At 36.3% G+C, this 23,732-nt stretch overlaps 1 protein-coding gene across 1 annotated transcript in view; it reads right to left on the reverse strand.

Annotated features, from left to right (window-relative positions):
* Positions 1–19,639, reverse strand: part of LOC104164023 (tyrosine-protein kinase Fer-like) — a gene marked incomplete at its 3' end in the record, with an annotated part of 34,162 nt that extends 14,523 nt beyond the window's left edge. The window contains exons 1-4 of the mRNA XM_009703224.1: positions 19,528–19,639; positions 13,971–14,229; positions 9,623–9,796; positions 6,092–6,191 (exon numbers count right to left, since the gene is read on the reverse strand). Coding sequence (XP_009701526.1) covers positions 6,092–6,191; positions 9,623–9,796; positions 13,971–14,177 — 481 coding nt within the window. The remainder of the gene's footprint in view (positions 1–6,091; positions 6,192–9,622; positions 9,797–13,970; positions 14,230–19,527) is intronic.
* Between the last annotated feature and the right edge of the window lie 4,093 nt (positions 19,640–23,732).

A 23,732-nucleotide genomic window follows, 5' to 3' on the forward strand; every position in this document is an offset into this window, starting at 1 on the left:
TTTACACTTGTGCCCAGAAGTCAGGAGACTTTTAAAAATAATTCATAGCAACCTACAAAGTACCTTTTATGCAAACTGCTGCAACTAAATTAGAATGGCTTTGACTGTTCTGTGTCAGGAAAGCAAACTCAAAAATTTACTGAGTGATCAGCATTATCACCACTCGCCAAATATAGAGATGCAAATGCATTGCACTTAATTAACATGGGTTTCAGCAGACCAAAGTCACAAAGATAGACAGAAAGAATATAGAATATTGGCTTTTAATCTGAGGTTCTTTTTCCTCTTACGTCTTGCAAGAGGCTTACAAGAATGTGTTTCATGAACTAGCAAAATGACCTACTCCCTCCTCCATTCACCTTAATTCTGAGAAGAGAATAAGAAGTTCTCCCCAAATTTTATTTAACAAATTAATGACTGCAAATAACAAATAGCTTTTAACAGGAAAAAGCTACTTGCATATACTTACAGATTTCAAATTTACAGAATACCAGATTAAAACTTACAAGTTAAGAATCAGTTCAATAAAGTTATCTGCTTAATGTTGAGATAAACAAATAACAAAGTATAAAAATAGCAAAAATTAAAGTGCAATCTTTTGAACTGCTCTCAGATATTTGAGCTAGTAAGTACCACCACTAAATCCTCTCAAACCTATGAGTGCTGGTCTGTGAAGATTGAGGAAAGCACATCCTGGGGCTGCATGTCCATGTTGAGTGGAAACAATATGCCTTGGCTGGTCCCACACTCCACAAGAAGACACCAAGATCTCTTGGCTCTGCACTCCCCAGGGTTTCCTGCTCTAGAAGCTTTATTTCACACACAAGAAACAACCCTAGCCCTTGCAAGCATTGATAGTGTCTCTGGGCTGAAACGCTTACAATAGGGTATTAATTTGAAATCCACCCAGCCTGCTGACATTTGTGAATAAGACAGACCAGTTCAGCCAGCATCACTTGTTCTATCTTAACAATGTGAGAGTTTCAGTCAAAAATAAACTCAAAAAACACCTTACTAGGAATTTCCCTGATCTCAGCAACAACTAAAGGCAACATATGCCATCAGGAAACATAGTAGTATAATCACAATTTTACAGGTATCTCGCGTGAATGCATCAGCCACCTAACAGAAGTATTTTCTGGCCACTCAGCTATTACAAAGAAGAGTAGAACAAGAATTTGATTTAATGAAAGCTTTTTCAACAGCTTCCTTATTTATCTTAGATACAACTTATGCTGTCATACAACTTCAGTATGTACCACAGAAGTCACATCAATTCTTAAGTATTAAATCGCAAGAATTGCAGGGATCGGAAAACATTGTTCCACCAGATGCAATGTTGTATGATGTGTTAGATGTATTGTTAATATTTCTAGTTTCCTCTAAATCACAATGTTGTCAGGGAACACAAGTCAATCTAGAGAAATCTGGTACAGTATTTTTTTATGTTGCTGTAGCACCATAAAACAAAATGATGAAACTAAACACTTAGAATCAATGTATTTTTCCTTTACTATTTACTTCAGATCCATTGTATTAGATAAGACCATTGCAACATAGTTTCTACATTCAATCAGTAATTAACTAGTAACAAGAATACAATAAACACCTGCAACGGATGGATGTACATTGAAAATGTAACTTTTGCTATATATTGTATTAAAATCCAGTATGAACCTCCAAATCTACACTGGTTGTATTCCAACTTGCAATATTAACTGATAAAAGAGCAGCTATTTCACATTTAAACATCTAACACCAAAATCAGCTAAAAAATAGATGCTAAATTGTTAAGAATTAATGCTTTTCAGATTTTTTTTTTAAAATGTAAGGAAAAGAGCGAATTATTGTTTATCATTTCATGCACTCATCATCTCCTTATTTAAGCTTGTTTTTATATAGCAATAAGTAGTGCTTATTCAAAAAAAAAAAAAAAAAATCGAGGATGAAAACATTAGAAACCCCAACAGACACACTCTGAACTACATTTAGCAAAGATGCACAATTCTGCAGAAACAAAAATAATTGTGGAAATGGCAGACTTAAGTGGGAGCAGTTACTGATCCAATCAAATGAGATTCAAACTGTAAGGAGATATCACACTTGATATCTACAACTGTTCTACAGTTTCCATTTTATGTTTTCTACCCATGATTTATGAAACTTTTTCAGAAGCTTTGTGACTTCTTCTTTAGCCAAACGAAGTCTTTATAATTTCCCTTTAATTGTGTTTTGATGTGCTTTCCTACAGCACCAACATCAACATGCCAGACTTTACTGACCTTGTTACTCAGCATCATCAATGTCAGCCTGGCATTGTAGGCTCAGAGTTGTACACAATCTGTGAGTGTTATCTTGGACTGCTATTGTAAGAAGTTTACACCATTTTTTCTCAACATCACACATCAAAAAGATTTCAGAGGGTTGTCCATTTCATTATGGAAAAACAATCTAATAAGTTTTTATATTTTGCTCCAATGAACCCCACATGCCCTAATGCCCCAATTCTGCAAAGTAACATGCTGTGCGTTCCCAGTACATACTACTTTTTTTTTTTTTTTAACCAGTCTTTCCAATCCAGAAGAGACTATTGGAATCAATTCGTCTGTAGTCCCAGTTGCTGAAATATGCCTCATTAGAAAAGCCCTGGACTAGCTCAGCTTGCTGACTTTATCCTCTCTCAGCTTGCTTTGTTTTTCTCACCATACATTAAAAAAATGTAAGAATTAAAGACTGAAAAACAAGGTTAAAAACTATCAACCAACTCAGTAATGCCAACTGCCTGTCTGCCTGTCACCTCGGGCCTCCATGCCCAAGAAGAACCAACCATGCTGTATTTGTGATTTCCATGGTAATCACTGGCACAGAAAGGAGCAGCAACACATGCCTAAATGGAGTAAGGGCTATGACAAACAAGAAAAATCAGTCACTTCTGATTGAGACAGCATGCAGACACTGGTGGCCACAACAGAGGAGTGTAATCCAGCCTAAGGACCAAGTGACAGCCAAGGCTCAGTGGTACACCCTCTGCAACACAAATGTCCCCCTGCTTCCCTGATGCTCAAGCAGAAACAGGCTAGCAGTGGGGTCCCCAGAACAGCTTCTGAGCCAGCAACTCAGACACTTCCATCTTTCTCTGGATCTGGAGAGCATAAAGCCTTTCATAATGAAGCTTCTGTATCCTTCAAAAAGCAGTTCCCTTTTCCTCACTACGAAACTATCAAAAAATTCCCACCAGCTGCCTTCCCATTGCCCTAAAACAAACAAAATCTGTAACTAACCAGTATCATAGTGCTTAACCCTTATTACTCTTTCCACAGGTCCTCTTAGTGTTTTCAGCAAAAAGTAAAAAAAGCTGTAAACCTGCATTAGAGTATCAACATGTTGATCACAAAGTCCTGTTAGCTGGTGGAAAACAGGACACACAGTAATTCAAGTTTACCTGAGAATACTTTGTGACTGCAGAAAAACATAAAAACAACTACTATTGCAGAAGATAATTTACACTGTTCACAATTTTGCCAGGTTTTATCCTTTTCAGTTACTATCCTCTACTGTGTGTTTAACCCAGAATTTAATATCCATTTTAACAACACAATCAGAAAACAGGGAAACAATTCTGTTCCCAAAGTAAGAACCACTTGTACCTCCTTCATTAGCAGCTCTAGGAAACTTACTCTTTCACTACAAGATGGCTTTCCTATTCCAAAACAAAACAAAAGTCACTAAATTTCCAAATCACTACAACTGCAAAACAGAGAAATTTCTAAGCCATTCCTTTGTGTGACTTGCATTCTTTTCATGTTGGCCAGCTTGTAGAGACACTGCACAAATGCACAGGTAATTCAGTATGCACAAGTCCAGGAGCAAAGACAGTAGTATGTCCTAAGGAGCAGTTGTTCCCTTCAGCTCCACAAAGGAAGAGCCAGCCACTGTGATGGAGACTTTGCTTGCCAGAGGAAGAGTCTGTTGAGAACAACGTTTTACAGAAGTGGACCTGGACTGTTTTTTTTTAACACATTTCTTACAAGAGCTGGTGTCGAAAGATTTTAATTATTTTGTTTAATGAAATGTTTTTCAGTTTATTTCCAGTACTTGGTTATGTCCTCCCACTGTTCTGGTAAGCACTGCTCCTTCCCTTGTTTTCAATAATTCTTGAAATCCTGAAAAACTGAACTACTTTGTATATTAACAAAAGTAATATTTCCTAACAGCATGTAATTTGAATAAGCACTAGTTACTGAACCAGTGCCTGGAATAACGAAGCATTACAATTTTAAGACTTCCCTAACTTCATTTCACAAACCAGTTTGACAACTTGAGGGCTCAGAAACCCTATGAAAATACCATGGCTTAAAAGAATTTAAACAGCTCGGCTGACCTGCAGTTGATATACAACTGCAGTTGATATACAGTGTTTGTTAGAACAGATTCACACTAAGATGTTAGGGAAAGTGAAATTAAGTACGAATTGTAGTAAGATAAATACTAAACAGAAGTCTAGAAGAGAAGGTCAAGGAAAACCACAGGAGAAACAGTGTCTTAAAAATCAGCTTGTATACAACTGTAGTAGTTCACCAACTACACAAATATTTGTGAACTAGAACATGACCTGGGGTGCAGCAGGGGAGAAGCAATTCTGCAATTTTGGGGATAAACACTTGCCACATTTTTCTGGAGGCCAGTGTTTGTTAGAACAGATTCACACTAAGATGTTAGGGAAAGTGAAATTAAGTACGAATTGTAGTAAGATAAATACTAAACAGAAGTCTAGAAGAGAAGGTCAAGGAAAACCACAGGAGAAACAGTGTCTTAAAATCAGCTTGTATTTGCTGTCTATCTAAAGGAATATTAGTTCAGTTAATCAGAACTGCAGGAAAACATCACAGCTGTTGACAGTCAAAACACTCCTTGATTTCAATGGGAAAGTCTGGTGCTTCAGGAATGGAGAACGATCAGATCGATAACAGGAAGACGGGATAAAAAGAACATACTAAGATCACAGCACCCTATTATATTTTCGGTGTTACATACTAAATGTTCCCATGTTAAGCAGTTACTTGGGGATAAACCAAGTAACCATATTAAAGCTATATGTAGAAACAGCTAGGGAACTGGACAGAATGAACAACTGAGTGTGCATTTACATTTTTAAGTGAATATGAACATCAGTAAAAGAAAAAAATAAAGCTGAAGCTAAACAGTGCTAAGTATAATTTCTCTTATCCCATGCTGTTTTGTCATTATATTCACATAGCAGCTACCACTCCAAATTTACACAAATTTGGGAAGAAACAATCTTTCTCTCAGCACTGATAGCTACTATATGGCACTATGAATTACAGTACAACAGAACCAATGACAATAACTGTCATTTTAGGCAATCATACAAAAACTTAAAGATGGATCTTGGAATTATATTTATATACTACCATCCAATTAATTTTCTCTAAAGAAAGAAAAAATATTAGAAAGGCACATTAGAACAATTATTAACAAGATATTTCAATATATCACATCACAAAGGCTCTCCTTTATCTAATCATTAACACAATTCAACAGGAATCAAAATCCATGCAGTTTGGACACATCATTTCCCCAAAACCTTTAAAATATCTCAGTGTGCAAATAAATTTTTTTCCACTTTTGCTAAAGGTTGATAAAGGTCAGACCCATTATCCATTATACTGTCAAGAACTGATGCTGATGCCACTGCAGCAATCATAATATGTCACAGGATGCAAGTAGGTTGCAGCTACAATGTAAAGGAGATGGAGTTGCAACCTGCTTATCACTATTAACAGTTCATTTGAGCAACTTCACATTTCAAACATATCCATTGAAGGAATAATAGAAGAACTTAAAAGAACTACCTTTTATATTAAAAGAAAGGCTATCCTTTATTTTATGATTTTTAAAAAGAGTACCACCATAATGACAATTAGCCTGTCTTACTTAAGATATTAAATGAGCTTTTATATCATAATCAAGTTGCTCAAAATAAAAACATTACCCTGTTTCACTGCAAGAGTTTTAGCAGGTTTGAAAAAGGCACTAATAAATAGATGAAATTAACACAAGTCAGTCATACCTTTAGCCACAGCTTCTTTATACTTTTCTTTGGCAGAATTTACTTCTTTTATTAGTTGTCTATAGCTAGATTTTAGTTTCTCTAGTTCTGTCTTTGTGACCTTTAAGAAAACAGAAATATAAAAAGTATTAAAAATACTTATCCTCAACATACAAAAAACCTTATAGCATTAGTGAAAGAGAATTGACAGGATTCATTTTCCAAAATAAGGATCTTACCACTTTTTACATTGGCTTGAGACAATCTTAATATGATATTACATGGTGTAACAAAATAAAAATCAATAAATGCATGGAATGAAAGAAGAGGCCTGAAACAGAGATCCCCATCCACATCAGAGTAATGAAAAATATGTTTAGGAAATCCAGCTAATCATAAGCACTATTCCATTTCAATGACAAAGAAAAAAAGCACCAAAAAGATGCTTAATAAATGATACTAGATGAAAAAGTTCTATGCATAGGAAGGAAATCCTTTAGCATCTATAAAAAAAAAAAAAAAGGTCAGCTAGAAGACTTTTCAGACATTACAGTTCATACAAACAGCAACTGTGCATGAACCAATCTATCTATTGAAAGACTTAAATCCCTAAAAAGGAAAAGAAACCTACCAAAAAAAACAACCATAAAAAACAAACAAAGAAAGAAACTGGAACACAGCACTGAAGAGACTTTTTACAGTGGAAGTAGCTCCACTTAACATGACATTTTTTGTCAAAAAATTAAAATAAAGTTGTCTCTTCTATCCCCGACTTCCATTCACTGTGTGACAAAATCAGTGCACAGAGCATTAACCACAAATCATGAACTTGCAAACAAAAGCTAATAACAAACCAGCCACTACTTTACCAAGCTGGCATATATAGTAAAGAAAAGTAAAAACTCTGACAAAAAGAAAAAAACACACTCACAAGGGGAAATCGTTGAAGAGGAACCTAATTTAATGAAGTGCTCCCCTCAATGAATATGCAGAAAATGAAGTCCATTCTACAGAAAAACTGTTCCTCTTGCAGCCGGCATGAAGAAGGCTGCAGTTCACAACTTGCCCTTTTTCATAAGGCAAGGTCCAGATACCACTACTTTCACCCTCAAGAACAACATCTGGAAACTTAATGGAACTCCTCAAAGAGCCAACAAGGTGCAATCTACAGCTTCTATTTCCAGGTCAACTGTGCAAAGATTTAAATTAAAGGCAGGAACTTTTCTCCACACCAATCCCATATTCTCATCTCATATTTTTACATACTGTAAATTACACTCATAACTGTTGTTATTACAGACTAATAGAGGTGATACAGGAAAAAAAATTACCTTTATGACAAACTGGTATTATAAAGACAACGTAAGAAATGGAGAAAAAAATGAAATTAGGAAGTAGTGAACACAATTAAGAGAGAAATAACAAGGAACTGCTTCTCTTACAGAAAACTGGGAAATAAAAGTTAGGCCACCAGTATCAAGAAACCTCTGTAATAATTGCAAAGTATATTTTACTGATTCTTGGACTGCGTTCTTCCAACAGACAAAAGCAAAACCAAGAGCACCTCTGTCCCCAAATAACACTTAAGGAACTAAGATGGTCAGTTTTTATATCAAAAAGTATTGCCCACGTAACTAGCATAGTAGTCTACTTTTTCCCCTCAAATTTCATGAAGAAAGAAAAAATACCTAATATCTTAACGGGAATTGGAATAAATCTACAAGATAAGATTTTTACTACATTTTTGTAAAAGACATGGTATTTCACTGTCCTTATACATTTTATCAAAAAGATTCCTCACCATACAGGTGTCTAGAATAAGAAAGGATGATATACATGCATTTCACCTAAAGGAAAACACATTTTTTGCCAATATATCCCAAAGATATGAACTGCAGAGACACTGATCTTCACAAGGTTTGGATAACGTCCTGGGAAATAATAAGTACTTTGCTTCTGCGTGTAACAAAAGTAGAAACAATACCACAGAACATAAGTATTATTTTGAATTTCTGGGAACCATTCTGTAAGTGCTCCTTTGAACAAACAATGTCAGCTAACAATGAAAGAACATATCATATCTAACCAGAATGCTATTTAAATGCTTCTTAGGAAAATCAGGAAGAGGGGAAAAAAAAAAAAAAAAACAAACAAACAAAAAACAAACAAAAAAAAACCAATACCAAAAAAAACACAATGCAAGCTTATTCATCAGGATGCAAAATATTTGCATGGCCATGCAGCCCATTATTACTTAAAATCAACATAGTTTGTAATCAATCATTTGGGGAGTGCTCAATATGCACTGTATATTTTTGAAAAAGCCTTCTTTTAAAAGACAGTTTCATTACATATTTTATTAGGGTTAACTTATTAACAGAAAAAAAACATGTTTTGCACAGCGTCTTTTAAAAGTACACCTGAATTTTCAGCAGTCTTGTTTCATCTAGCCTCTCTCTCTTATGTTTCTTTCTTTCTTTCATCTTTTCTCCAATTCTCCATATATTTAACCTCTGTTATTTCTAATGTATGCTACCACTTTTTCCTCTTCTTCCAACCTGCACATTTTCAGATGCACTAATCCAGAAGAGGCTTTGAGTAATTATTTGGCTTGGAAATTTTATCAGATAAGGCAGCCTACTGACCATGCATCAAAAAGGTTGTATTCCCCATAGTCAATACCTGGGAAAGATGCCAAGATCCTAGCATATTATGGAAGCAGTCCTATTAGACCCAACTTATTTAACTTAATATATGTTTAGTACTATTTTACAGTTCTTCTCATAACCAGCCCAAGGATCTTTTACTCATCAGTCTATGTCATTTCTACTGTACTACTCCGATGCTACATTTTAATTACACTACTCCAAATCTCAAATTCCCTGTTGGAAGAAAGAAGAAACCGTGCTTTCCCTCTTTCAGCAGACCTTTCAGACTACCAATCCGATTTTTGACATTTGAAGCTAAACTTCCCACAGAGCACTTGAATGAAACTCTGATTTCTGTCACCTTTACTGACTAGATGCAGTGCATTCAACATAAGGAGGACAACTTGTAATATAATAGAAAAGGCCCTGAAGAACTCCATCTGCAGTCTTAATACTTGGTTTACACTTTATTTACATTTTAGAATAGGGACTAGAATCCTGTCTCCAGCCAAAACAGTCTGGACTCTCAAGACCACTCATTAACAAAAATTTTCAAAGCTCTAGTCCCAGGGATGTCTAGAGTGGAATAAGAACAGGAAGAGAGATGGAATAGAGAACTGCCACACAGAATCATCCTCTACTGGAACAAGAGCATTTCCAGTGCTATCTGTCCATAGAAATTCATATAGAAGAGTTTTCCATCTCTGCCTTGACAGCTAGCAGAGGACAGAAAACGTAGAGGAAATAACTAAAATTTTAACTAGGCATTCTACATATCACAAACCACTACTTTTACCACAGCACAAACAAAAACAAAGCAATTAAAAAAGACCCACTCTCAATATATTACTTTTTAAACATACAAAACTATAATAAATTTATAAAGCACAGTTGAACAAAATACCTTGTACATCTCTGCTTCAATTTGTTGATGAACACCTACGTAACTCTTCTTAACTTGCTGCTTATCTTTGATCATCATTGTAAGCCTATGCAAAGGCCCAGAATTAAGATCCTCTGCATGTGTCTTCATTATTTTGCTCAGCTGTTCTGTTTGCTGTACCACAAGCAACCAAGACTACAAAAAAAAAGAACAGAAAAGTACTTACTTATTCTGGCTTGTAAACAACCAATGAACATGAACTGTTGGAAAAGATGCATGGCTGTTTAAAACAATTCGGTTAGAAAAGAATTTTAAACTTACCCAAATGCACCTGAGATCTTCTAACAAAGTTTTTCCTGCTACAGCAAAATCATGCCTCAAACGTACTCACAAAACCGTAACAAAGCACCAGAGACAAAAATATAGTATTTTATGTTCACCCTTCAGCTCTGTCCTAGTATTTCTGAACACTGATGAATGCTTTACAGCCTCTTTTGGAATACATCCCCCACACCCTGACAAGCATGTTCCTCTGTCCTTTGTTGTACTTCCCAACCACAGTTACTCTGTTCAAGCTCACTTCTCTGCCCTTGCCTAAATACCTCACAGTAACATGCATTTGAGTCGTTACTGTTTAAAAGGATAACATTCATCAGCTGCTTCACGTAACTGACAGCATCAGAGTCAGGCCACCCTATCAAAGCATAAGGTGCTAACAGCTTAAGAGACACAAGCAGTAACTCCTCTGTCATAGTAACCCAAGATCTTTCTGTACCCTTACTTCAGGAACTTCATAGCCATTCTGTCAGTCAGTTTTCAGCACAGCTTAATGTGCTGCGTGTGGCTTTGAATTTTGATTCCGATCTGTAAGGTGAACATGGACTTCCAACGCACCACAGATACAAACATGAAATTAAAGTTCAGTTCAAATAAAACCGTTTGTTACCCTAAAGATCCCTGTCACACTTTGTTGATGGGAACAGTACTGGATTCCTTAGAGATAACTCCCTAACACTGAATGCTATGCTATTATCTAAAATTTCAGAATGGCTACAGGCCATACAACTATCAGGTTTTGAAGGAAGTTAGTATGTAAGTTTCACTAGCATTGAGGTCACTCTTACTAAAGACAGATATCCACCTTGGATCACCAAAACTTAGAAAATTAATGTGTTTGGTGGCTTTGGTGTTGCCCTACATCTCATACATAAACATACATACATAATACTTCCATCCCTACATGACAATGCTGAAATGCAAAATGGATTCTAGAGAAGGAAACAAAAGACAGTTAACTCTTGTATACATTAAACCATCTTTAACATTTCCTTTAGCTTGTAAACATCCCACAGACTGGCACAGAGCTATGTTAGACTGCTTAAAGTCTGGTGTTACAAAAGGTCACAGCCCAAAGCTTCCCAGCTGTGGTTGAAAACTCCTTCACCTCTCCCTCACAGAACACTTTCCAAATGACATCAGAAGCCATATTGCAAAGCTGCATAGGATAAAAACACTATTAAACATCTGCCTGAGAGGATTGGGTCTTGTGGTTATAGAAGAGTTCATAAGAGTGCTCTCAGAGCTGAAAATGTAGTCAGAGTTCTGATTTTCTTTAAGGCTGATTTATTACTGATGAGACAAGTACTGTTTCAATCAACCCTGAACATCATAGCAAAAGCATTTTTCAATAGGACAAGCCGTCTAAGGAAATACTTAGCTTACAATTCACTAAATGAACTTGAATAAGTCAGAAACATAGCAAAAACTTCCCTTTCCATTTAAAAAAAAAAATCATTTGCACATTTTCCTGTTCTTTACGTCCCTCTTCCCATACTGAGAAACATCAGTTAAACAGAATTTCTGTGTTTTGTATTATTATATTTCATTATTTTAAAATAGGAAAAGCTAAAGTGAAAAGAAACACTTGAGGAATGGCTTCAAAAATTGAGATTTATATGGGACAGAAAAGCAGATGGGTGGGGATAGCAGAAAAGGCAAAGCATTTCCTTTCACAGAAAATAACCACAATCCATCAAAACCAATAAAATATAGTATTGTTTGGTTTAACAATATCTTTTAGACATATATGTGCACAAAAGAGCTGTTGGGAAGCACTTAAAAATACTGCTTTTCTAGCATTAGCAGCTGCTGCCACTATGCCTTCCAGCATGTTTGCTGCCTTTGCATGAAAAAAAAAAAAAAAGGACAGATTTTCCGAAACACTGTTTCTCTCAAAGTGCTCATTCTTGCTGTACATTTAAAAGAAAAAAAAAAATTAGACAGCTTGGTATTTGGTTTTGATGCCACATAATACCAGAAATGTAATATACAGGTATTTTAAATCTCACGAGATGCAAGATACCTGATTTATGTCCTATAATATTTGGATCATACTTTGATTCTGTAAAATGTCAGGAAGAGAGAAAAAGTAGCATGAAATAGTAAAGTAAATTAGAATGAGATGAGTAAAGAAATCAATAATTCAGACATTTTAACTGCCAAAACCAGTAAGAAATCCAAGGTGACAGTGAAATTTCAAGGCAAGCCCATACAAAAGATCTGTGAGTAGCATACGAATATTTTTGCTTTTATATAGAGATGTAAAGATCAGGGATGGGGCTTGAGAGAAAAATGGCACCTCCTTAAGAGAAGAAGAAAAAAAAAAAAAAAAGAGAGAAAAAAGGAACAAAAATAATCCTGAAAGAAGAAATTGAGTGCCTATGTCCAAAACAAGATTTCAAAATGTGGCATGTGTGCCCCTCTTCAATCCAAAAAGAATACGGTTTAAGTCAGATCTTCAGCTTTTAAAAATTTATCCGCTCACAAAAAGTGCCCATGTCACTGACATGAACCATCCTAGACTGAGCTAACTAGATAAAGGTTAAGAGCTGCTTATACCTTATAAGGCTAAATATTCCAATGTCAATGCTCCTTTGCTGTTCTAGCCCTAATCTGCTCTGTTTCATTGCCGAAAAGAATTGCAAGACAGTTTAGCTAGCATGTAAGAGCAATTCTAACAGGGCAGCAATAGCAAGAATTATTAGTCTTATCACCAATAATTGTACACATATATATACAACAATTATATACAAAACTTTGGGATCCAACAGTAGAAAGCTTGAAGGAAATACCTGGCTTCTGCCAATCTTAGGTTAATGACAATGGTTTGATGTTTATTTACCAAAATCATTATAACTTAAAGAGCAAAATCTATAACAAACTGTGTATAAGAAACATAATTGGATGAAAAGCATTTCAAATACACCACCAAAACACACAGATGAAAACAAAAGCTAGTATGTCAATTTACAAGACAAGAATTATTAGGGGGGGAGAGAAGCAACAACAGAATTTGTTATAGATAAAGACTTGACAGTGCTACTTTAGGGGCAGCTGAAGCAGGCTGGCTATAGCAGCACAGCTTTCAAGTCACACACACATCACCACTTTACTCCAGTACAAATCGAGACTGCTGCAGAAGGAGCAGTCACGTTCCTAATGCTATGCCATAGCTAGTATTCAAGCAGCCAGCCCATAAGCCCCCTACATAAAAACTGCTTTGTGTAAAACTTAACTTGACCCAAAAAGGGTGTTCTCCTGAAGAGAGGAGATCAGGATTCGGGTCAGACTGAAGGGACTCTGTAACCACTGCTACAGCAGAGGGGCCAAGAATCAAGTAAGCCATTAAAACAGAATAGTTTTCTCTAGTCAGGAAGGAATACAAGTCAGGAGTGAAGCTTATAAACAGGTGAAACAGGGAAGTTTGCTTCTTCGGTACCTTTACTGGACCTGCTCTAAATCTGAAAATTAAAAATCTGGGGGAAGGACAGCCTTACTTTTATTAAAAAAAATCAACACAGTTATTTTAAATTGGATCCAAAATAACTTCACAATTATGAGAAATATCCTGAATTAATGTTTGTTTTTACAACACATGCTGCAGTGTGAATAACAGCTGGAATGCTAGGCTTTGCCTCCATTTCCTGGCATTTTTCTATTTCTGTCGCAAATTTTGTATAGCATAGACAATATGCTATACTTCCCATTTAACTGTCTCAAAAGAAAAGCTTACTATAGCATACTCTATTTTCAAAATACTAAACAAAGTAGCAGGCTTATCCCAGGAACCTAAAAAACTGAATTTCGGAGTTCAGGATTGATTCTATTTCTGTTATTATTTTCAAAGACTGGAGCTCAGCTTCTCCATATTCCACTGAGGAACTAAAAGGAGTCCATTTTAAATACTTCGGCAACATTAACTCTCAAGAAGCTGAATGAACAGAAAACCAACTCAAATTAAAACAAACAAAAATAAATCCAGCACTGTTACCTCCAAGGATATTCCAAATTCAAAATACTTCAGTCTTACCTTGGACACATTGCTGATATAATCCAATTGACAAGTGCTGTCTTTATCGACTTGATTACAAAGATTCTGTAAAGTGGAGGCATACTCCTTATCACTTTTTACACGCATTACCATAAATTTCTTCACTGTTTCCAGCAGTCGTAGTTCCCAGTCTTGCAGTTTTAATAAAGCATCATGAGAATACTTCAGGTCAGCTCCAAACCCCATTTTTTAAGGCACTATATACCACACAGGGGAAAATACAAGCTCTTCACCACATCTGAAAGCAAAACAAGATTCATGAGACACATATCAAAAGAAAAAATTCTAGTGTGACAAAAAGCAACTATTAATGTCTAAACCTTGAAATAACTTAACAATAAGATTAACCACATACATATACCTCCTCAAAATAAACCAAGAGGAGGGTCAGAGCACTGTTTTGAACATGCGTATGACTGGAGGAGATCTCAGGCCCAGAACTGACCTCCAGCTTCCATCTGTAAAATGTCCTCCCTAACTTAAAGTGGATTTATAAGGGAACACAGAAAAGCACCTAGGACAGATACTAAAGACCAATCCACATATTTAATGAAGTAAGTATAGCTGACAGTATCTCCAGATCAAAACTGCCAACTACACTGTTCTACTCTTGGTGACCTGAAACATCTGTTTCTGGTATTTATTGTTCTAAGAGCACAGAAAAACCCAAATAAAACATCAGCTCTCAGGCACTGCATCTGCGGGAAACGGATAACTAGTTAGAAGCTAGTCTGCTCCTAAACACTGTGTTAGCAGGCCATGAAACTTGCAGACTTCACCTCCCAAAAATCAGAAAATATCCCAAATCAGGTTCCCCATGCAAATGTCCATTGCTCCCCTGGGACACACATTAGCCTTAAGGTCACACAATGTTCCCCTAAGACAGTCCAGTCTTACTGTACCAAACAGATATAATTTGATAAACAGATAAGAAATGCTGCCTTATGAAATCTTATAACACAACTGCAGGTCAAAGACACCTGTTTGGGCCAGCTCTGAAACATCTGCATCTGACACTGATAAATAAACATGCAGCCACATCACGAAAGACCTGAACCCACACATATGAGTAAATTCCACAGACTTGCAAAGCTTTTGTGATGCAGGGTGACCCCTCTTTCCTGTGTATACACGAAAAACTTGTTCCTATACTCACCAGCTTCAAACTAGGTAAGATACAACTTACATAAACTACAGTTACAGATCTGGACTGCACTGCGGACACAGCCTGTATACCGTGTATTCACTAATTCCTGTACTCCAGCAAAGTCTTAGCTCTTCGGAACACAGAAGGACCAATTTCTTCATAGGTTTTAAATTGCCACTTAAATTAGCAGAATGTTTTACAAACATTAACATATTTATCTTCCTAACAGCCCATGGGGCAAAGCAGGACTAATAATCTTATTTTACACCGAGAACTGAGACACATAAACTAATGTCAACAGTGTACCAGATAATACCAGTACGTACAAGGCCTAAAGACAGACTTTTCAGAGTGCCTAGCATTTGTAGCATATTAAGTATCCAGAAAAAAAAAGAGATGTTACTGGCTTCAGTTACCACACAAATTTTCTGAAGATTTTGCAAATCAGAACCTAGAGCCATCTCCAGGGTAGCCTGATTCCCAAGACCATTCCTCCCTTCCTGCCTCTGTTAGCTCTTCCAGTAAGCTACAGAAATAAGCCTCATGCACTACCTGTTTATTCTCAGAACACAAACCATGCTACATAATGAAAGAAACAAAGATTCTATAAAGAAAATAAGATTAGTGCCATGTTACTATGCATCTACACAACAGAGACAAGTCAAGGTTGTATGAGTAACCTTAAATCTATCACGAGCTTTCACACGCTCTTTAATTTGAAGCTGTATATTTTAGTCAGAATTCTTGCTGATGGCTAGAAGCTCAGTCATAAAGAGCAACAGTAAACAATTCACGCTGGCTGTATTTATAAAGGATGGACTATGTCATTATTAGTTGTATTAATTATATTTTCACTGTTAAAATTTAACAACAGTCTTGCAAAACCACTAATATTTTAGTAAGATGAGCAAAAGAAAAAAGTCTTAAAGTACCTGCTTATTAACATGACTGGAGCTACACTTGTGATTTTTCGACACCCTTGAGATCTATATCCACTTTTGTGACCAAGCTCATTTTTCTCCTAGCACATATTAGCATATTACCTAAATATCCTAGCACATTAGCTATAAGAAAAGACAGTATCTTTATTTTCTTACATTCCAGACTCAGAAGAGGTGGGAACTGAATCTCAGGATGAAGTCTGGCCTTGTGCTATGAGTAAAGTGCTGGCTTGCTTGCTTTTACTCTGTCCTCTGCCTTTTACTGTGAGGCAGGACAGGAAGGCAAGTGAGGAAATATCCTCAGCATTCAATACTTCAGTCTGCTTCTACTGACTCACTGTGGAGCCATAAGATTACAAAAATCAATAGAACAGAAGATGCAACATCATCTCACTCCATCCTGCCAAGCCTCCCTTCACTAAGTAGTAATTAGATTTTTTCCGATCACACTATTAGATGCCTGGGTACCTACACAAAAATTGTACACATACTGGACTCCAGTCTTTGTTTTAAATTATTCCACTCACCATGACAGAAGCAGCACAGCAAAAATTCCTTCTGCAAAAGTGATAAAATCCTGATTCAGTAAGTGTAAAAGCATAAAGTCTCAGAGCTGATGATTCCAAACTGGGTAAGCCAGTCTTAGTATGCCTTCCTTGTAAATTAGGAAAATGTTCAATCAAGACATTCAGCAAAACTCAAATGCTCCAATACTGTGGAGGCAAAAAAGTGGCGAACAAGTATCTAAGACCTAAGCCACTTAACCACTGATAGGCTAAAAACCAATGCTTTTAATTAAAACCACTTCTTTAAATTCTTTAACAGTTTTGAGCACTTTTACACAACTGAAAGCAGTACAGATGACAGTCACTTACTTGAAGTCAAAACCGTAAGAACTGCAAAACACATGAATAGATGTGTTCTATGCAATCTGTATTTCAAATTTCTTAAAAGCACAAGCACAGCTCAAAAGGCCAATGTTCAAAGAGACAGTATCTGGCACCAATACAGACAGGTGTTTTTCCAAGTTCGGTATATCCCTGCTCAGTGCGCACAGATGAGTTGACAGCTGCCCTACAGGGTCAGATTGATAGAATATTTCAGCTGGAAGGGACCTACAATGATCATCCGGGCACAATGACCCATTTAGATCAGCGTTTTGTCTCCAACCATGGCACCAGTACGCGCTGTTTAAGGACAGAGAGCGAGTTGGGCTGCTATTTGTGGCGCGATCCTTCCTATGCTTCCCATGTGCAGAGCTACTGGATTACGAAAGAAAGTAACAAATAGTCCCATTTTTTGGCTTTACCATACAAGATTACAACACTCACAGTGAACATGAAAAAGAAACACAGATTCCCACACAGATTTTGCAACCACAGACTACTGGCAAAATTGAGTAGTGCAACAAAAGAAAAGATTTACTGTGGAACCAGTAGGAGATATGGGGAGTTTGAGACAAACATATTTTCTATGCCAATGTTGAGAAGATGAAAATACAAAATATAGTGTGAAAGAGATTTGGGGGGAGAGGGGGAATCTTTCTCAAAAAACTTGGGAGAATATTTTATCTTAAAGGAAAAAAACAAAAAAAAACAGAGATGACATCACGTTTTAAAGTAGCTACATGGAGAAGTGATGACAAAGAACACATGATATGGTAAATTCATACAGAAAAAAAAACAACTTCGGTAACTGCTTACTCTTACTGTGAAGAGATCTTCCCTACTTCTGGCAGATACCCATGAGGCTTAACTCTTCTTCCACACATGAAGAATGCTTGCATAATTTGACGTGCCAGTGAAGTCTCAAATTGAGTTCTAGCACGTTTTGTAAAAGTAACAGAATCCCAGTAGCATCAAATAGAACTAATGAGTTTCAGCTACTTTATTTTGAAATGTTAGAGAGGTATCTATATGTTACTATAAAAAAACAACTGGATAAGTAAATAGCCAATCAATATTTGGTAAGCTTTAACGCTGCAAATACGTCTCAAAGTCAATTCCAATAAAGCAAGACTTACTTTCTTAATGTCACTCTCAAAATAACAAACTAATCACTGACAGGAAGTAAACACTCAATGTACATTTGATAATACACTGTGGATGAGAATCAGACCTTGAATATTTCTAAATTTACATATAGTTACTGAAGGCAGTTCATGACTTGTCTCAACCACCACCACCACAGCAGTGCAGTCAGATTCCAAACAAAGCAATGTTAAATTTTGTCAGCATGACAGTGAGAAAATTCAATGACAGTCACGTAATTCTTCAATACTGTAACACTCCCCTCAGCAAATAAAGCAAATATTCCAGCATTAGTAGACTTCCTGGATTCTAGCAACAACTCTGAAGAAAGTAGTTTTCATAGCCAATCTACATTTAAAGATTGCAATCCATCCATGACACATGACAGTGGCCATACCATGTCAGATCAAAGGTCCTGTGTGTCTGGCAGTGACTGAAATCAAATGAGCAGGGAGGAACTGAGCATGTACCTAGCAATACTTTCCCAGGATGCTCTCCTACCCTTATAACAACTGGTCCCTTCTGCTATATATTGCCATGAAATATATCCAAGGCTGTGATTGCTAATCTTAAAGTAATGATGGATGCACATCCATCACTTGGAACTTGTGATTTCATAATATCAGTGACAAGACAGGCAACTGATAAACCAGAAACCAGATGCACACCTGGGTCCCAGTTAAATTCAGAACAGGAAAGCACAGCATGCATCTGGCCCCTCCAGAAGGAGGAATATGGAACAGGCACAGTGTACAGAGAGCATCACTCTCACACCTGATCTGCTGTCAACTCCCTTGCTCCTAAATCTGCACAAGTTTCAAATCACTTAGCATGTCTTATATTTTGCAGACCCTTTCTAGAAACATTAAGAATACTGCAAAAGCAGAAAAGGAAGAGGACTTGGATTCCAGAGATGAATCCTCAAATTCAAGGCTTCTGTACCAATTTAAAAGCAATTTTATAACAGGTGATCAATTTGTTAGACAGTCCATCTCTGAATTTCTGAATGTGAGGCTTATAGTAGTTACATGCCATTAAAACAACGAAATAAATCATTCTTAGCCTTCCATCCACACCTCAAATAAAAATTACACTGTTAAACAATTGACATTTCTGTTAGCATAGGATCCACTCCTGGAATGTACAAGACCATGAAACATAAAACAGATGCTTCACCTATCATTTGTTTACACTAAGCACATATTCAGAATATTATCTATATATGCAGTTGATGTGAAATATATGGAACATGAACTAACTGAAATAATGCTTCCACAGAGCTACTGCCATCAATAAACAACCAAAGTGGTAAACTAAAGCTAGCCTGATCATTTCAAAACTGATCATTTCAAAACACTCAAGGCAAAACAGGCAGCTTACTTTCAGGAAAGCTCTTCTGCAAAACATAGCTCACATACCTTAAAAAATTTTCCTCAAGAAACGATCATTAGTACACTTCTCTCTATGTCAGCAGCTACTTCTGATTTTCACTTTCTGAAATATACTTTTATTTTCTGGGGACTCTGTGAAAGAAAAACAAAACAAACTTTTTTTTTCATTATTTCAGCATTTTTAAATACATTGCAAAACTTAAACTGAAGTAATTTGCTTTGCATTTTCGGATTATTACCAGAAGATGAATTTTTGTTAAAAAAACACAGAGTTCAAGAAAAACGAAAGAGCAGACTTCTCAAATGAATGCAAGTAGTAGTATGCTATCACTTCATACACACAATTTTGAGAAAAGAAATTATTTTGTCTCTATACAAAGTTTTTTTTTTTAAGTTCTTGGAATTTCTTATGAGACAGTGTGTTGTAGCCAGAAAATCCGGTAATTTCATTTATTTCTGAACTTTGCCCTTGATAAAACAGAAAGGACTCCTATTAATGAGGAAAATGAAAGGATGGAAGAGCCAAATTCCTTGTATGAAAGACAAACTTAACAGTGGTATTTTCACTAGACTACAAGAAAACTAGTGGCAACATGAGAAAGGGATCAATCACGACACAGAAATTTCTTATACATCCCTAATTACTCCAATATCTAGAACTGCAAGAGGCCAGAAAGTTAAGATGACGGCAGCACTAAAATTTCAAGCTGTAACTTTGAACTGCAATCTAGGTGAAGCAAACGGCAACAGAAGGCTGGATCTTTGAGGTTCTATACTAAGAAAAAAGCATATAAAATATGAAAAATAAGAAGAAACAGGCTTTACATACAGCTTATAAGTGCAAGGTATACTGTATAAGCTACATCTGGACTAATGTTAAGTGTTCACTCATAATCTCACACCAGAACATCAATATTAGTTTAGCAATGCCCTTGTAAGAAAAGACAGACACAGTGTGTAAGGGTAAAGAAAAGAGAACTATTTTCAAGATCTCCATGACTTAAAACAAAGCACTAATCATGGACACATTTATAAAATCTTATAGAGAGATAGTTTTAGTTCATATTCAAGCAGACATTATTTAGTATTCCTTTCTGGTTACTTAGTGACATTCTAGAAACAAAGTGCTGCCTAATATAAATACAAAACTTCCATTCTCCATGACCAAAAATAGAAAAGACTGTAAGTGATGCTTGCATTCAGTCACTGCAAAGAAACAGCAGCTATGCAAGCAGATAGAAAAGGAGAAAAAAAATTGCAGCAAGCTAGAAGCATTACAAAACTCATCATATTTTTAAGAGATACAAAAATATTTGTTGCAAAGTTGCAATGCCCAAGAGAAAGTCTTAATCAGCAAAAAATTACAAACAAGAGCAAAACATTACAGTAAATTTGGCTCCAGTCCTCTTATCACAAATACCAGAAAAAAATACCATCTGGATACACCAAAATATCACTGGACAGAAGCGCTATTTCTAACCCTTTTCCTGTTTCAAATGGGACTCATGAAAGTAAAACACGTGCTACCACCAGCACCTGAGCACATTCAGATTTCAAGCAGACATTAAAGAATCGCATGTGGTAAAATGAATCCCTTCTGAAAATTCTACTTATTAAATGAAACAACAGACTGGAGCCACTTAGAACACAGACAAGCTGCATCTCCTGCTCTTTGCACACAGACAAAAAGCACATGTTTTTTATAAAGAACCACTCTATCACATACGTAAGAACGGTGAATTTTATTTGTCAATATAAAAATAAAATGCAAACCAAACTTTTCTTCAGAATTCCAATTATTACTGAATTTTTATCTACATGCATTTTTTTATCTATATACAGGTCATTATTAGAATTTAAAACTGGTAATGCAAGTCCAATACTGGTCTAATTGATAGGCGTATACTAGCTAGTACACAGAAGCATAATAAAAGCTTGCCAGTGAACTACACAGCCATCTGTAAGAGAGTAATAAAATGTTACAAAATTCCCATTGCTATTTCTGAGCTCAAACATAGTAGAACCTGACAGTTACAGACAGCTTGCCACCTCAATGCAATAAGCCACTAGATAATGAAGATACAAAAGAAAGAATTAAAAGAAGATAAGGATAGAACAGAAAAGCTACATGATCTGTTGTTTTCTGAAATTACTGCCAAGACAGTCAAAGTCAACCCCACACCACAGCCTCTTTAGATTGGAGATGTATAAGGCATTCTCTCAAAATGAAGCATCAGAGAAGCATTTAAAAATATCAAATTAATAGTAAGAATTCACCAGAGCCAGATATTATTCAGCTGAAGTGTTAAAGCATCAAATATGAAATTGCCGAACTACTGACTCTGAAAAAACTTATGCTTAAGGTGACCTAGGTAAAGAGCAATGGAGAGTGGAAAAGATAATCAAATTTTTTCAGAGCTCGACAAGGCAATCAGGAGAAGCGCAACAAAGACAGCCTGACTTCCATACCAGACAAGGTGGTTAAACCATACTGAGAAATTCGTAGACTGGAATAATAGAGAGGAAAAAAAACAACACAGCTGTTGTAGAGGAAAGTCATGCTTTGCAACTTAAAGAGTTCTTCGAAGGACTCAAGGATCCTGGGGATAAAGGTGTTGGAAGTGGTAATGAACAAAGGACATCTAAAAAGTTTCTGCTGATGTCTCTCACAGGAAGCTGTTACAGAAGTGAAGACCTTGCTGGGTAAGGTTTGAGACAAAGATTCATAATGGAGAGAGTCAGAAGCCTCACCAGAGTCTGGGCCAGGACTTGGGCTGCTGTTCAGAACGGTCACCTACATATCTGTCATTTCACATATCAACTGTGCTTAAGTTTGCAAATTATACAGAATTACTACAAGCAATCAAAACCGATATGTCATTAAAAAATTTGCAGAAGAATCCCAGAACACTGAGCAACAAGAATATAAAACAGCAGATGAAGTCACATGCCAGTAAATGCAACGTAACACACTGGGAGAGAGAACTGTAGGTCATTTAATGCCATTACCAGAAAAAGGCCTGGTAGTCTCTGAATATACACCTTCAAAGACATCTGTTCAGTGCTTTGAAGTGGTCAGGTTAGGAACCTGAGTATCAGAGTATCAGACCTTTTTTTTAACGAAGGGAAGAGAGAACATAACATATTCTTGCAGTGCTGATACATTTGGAGTGTTCCTACACCTTCAAATTATTTCATCTCATGAAGAATGCAAAGCACCAAAAAAGTATAGTTAATATTGATCAGAGTATAGAGCAGCTTCTGCATAAAAAAGTAAAGAGAATTTTTTAGCTCACAAAACTGGTAAGTATCATAGGGTGTCAGATCAAAGTACAAAAAAAAATAATCATGAGATCGCAGAAAGTGACACGGTATGCAAGACGCCTGAAGTGTTTCCCAGAAGAACACAGGAACATCAAATGAAATTTTTAAAAGGTGCTCTTAAGTACTTCTTTGCCTAGTAAATAATTAAATGAGAGAATTCAATGCCTAAAGACATTTTTGAGACCAAGAAACAAACAGGTTCAAAAACTATTTTTGAAAATAACAGAAAAAAAACAGATCTGTTGAACAGGAGAACTTCCATCTCAAGATGTCTCTAAACTGCAAAAACAGGACAGCAATTATTATTTCACATTTGTGCCAACAGCCCCTTCTTATCTGACAGTAGCAAGTACTGAGCTAGACGGACTTCACTTGATCGTGTACAAACATCCTCACACCGTGCATTCTCACTCTGCAGCTTACGCTGCAGCTGTACAAAGACCACAGCTCTCCCTAGCAGCTCTTGCAGCTGTGATCTTATGAAAAATATATGCAAATAAGAAGCAGTGAGTGCATTCAAAGAATAGGATTTACACTTGCGAGTAGTACAAAACAAAAAAAAACCCAAACAAACAAAACAATAAAACCCAACAGATAAAAGCCCAGAAAATAACTCTTAAACCCTCTGCCTAGAATTCCAAAACACACTTCCTTTTTTGGATATACAAAGTTTTCCATTTACCTGTTGGAATTCTTTTCACTCATGCAAAGGGTTGTAATAGACATGATGGAAGTCATTAACAATCACAGAATCATAGAATTGTTATGGTTGGAAGAGACCTCAAAAATCATCAAGTCTAACCATGTACCCAATACCACCATGCCCACTAAACCATGTCTCAAAGAGCCACATCTGAACAGTTTTTGAACACCTCCAGTGATGGCAAGTCCACCACCTCCCTGGGGAG

The sequence above is a fragment of the Cariama cristata genome, unplaced genomic scaffold (assembly GCF_000690535.1).
Source record: "Cariama cristata isolate BGI_N322 unplaced genomic scaffold, ASM69053v1 scaffold26150, whole genome shotgun sequence".
Lineage (NCBI taxonomy): Eukaryota > Metazoa > Chordata > Aves > Cariamiformes > Cariamidae > Cariama > Cariama cristata.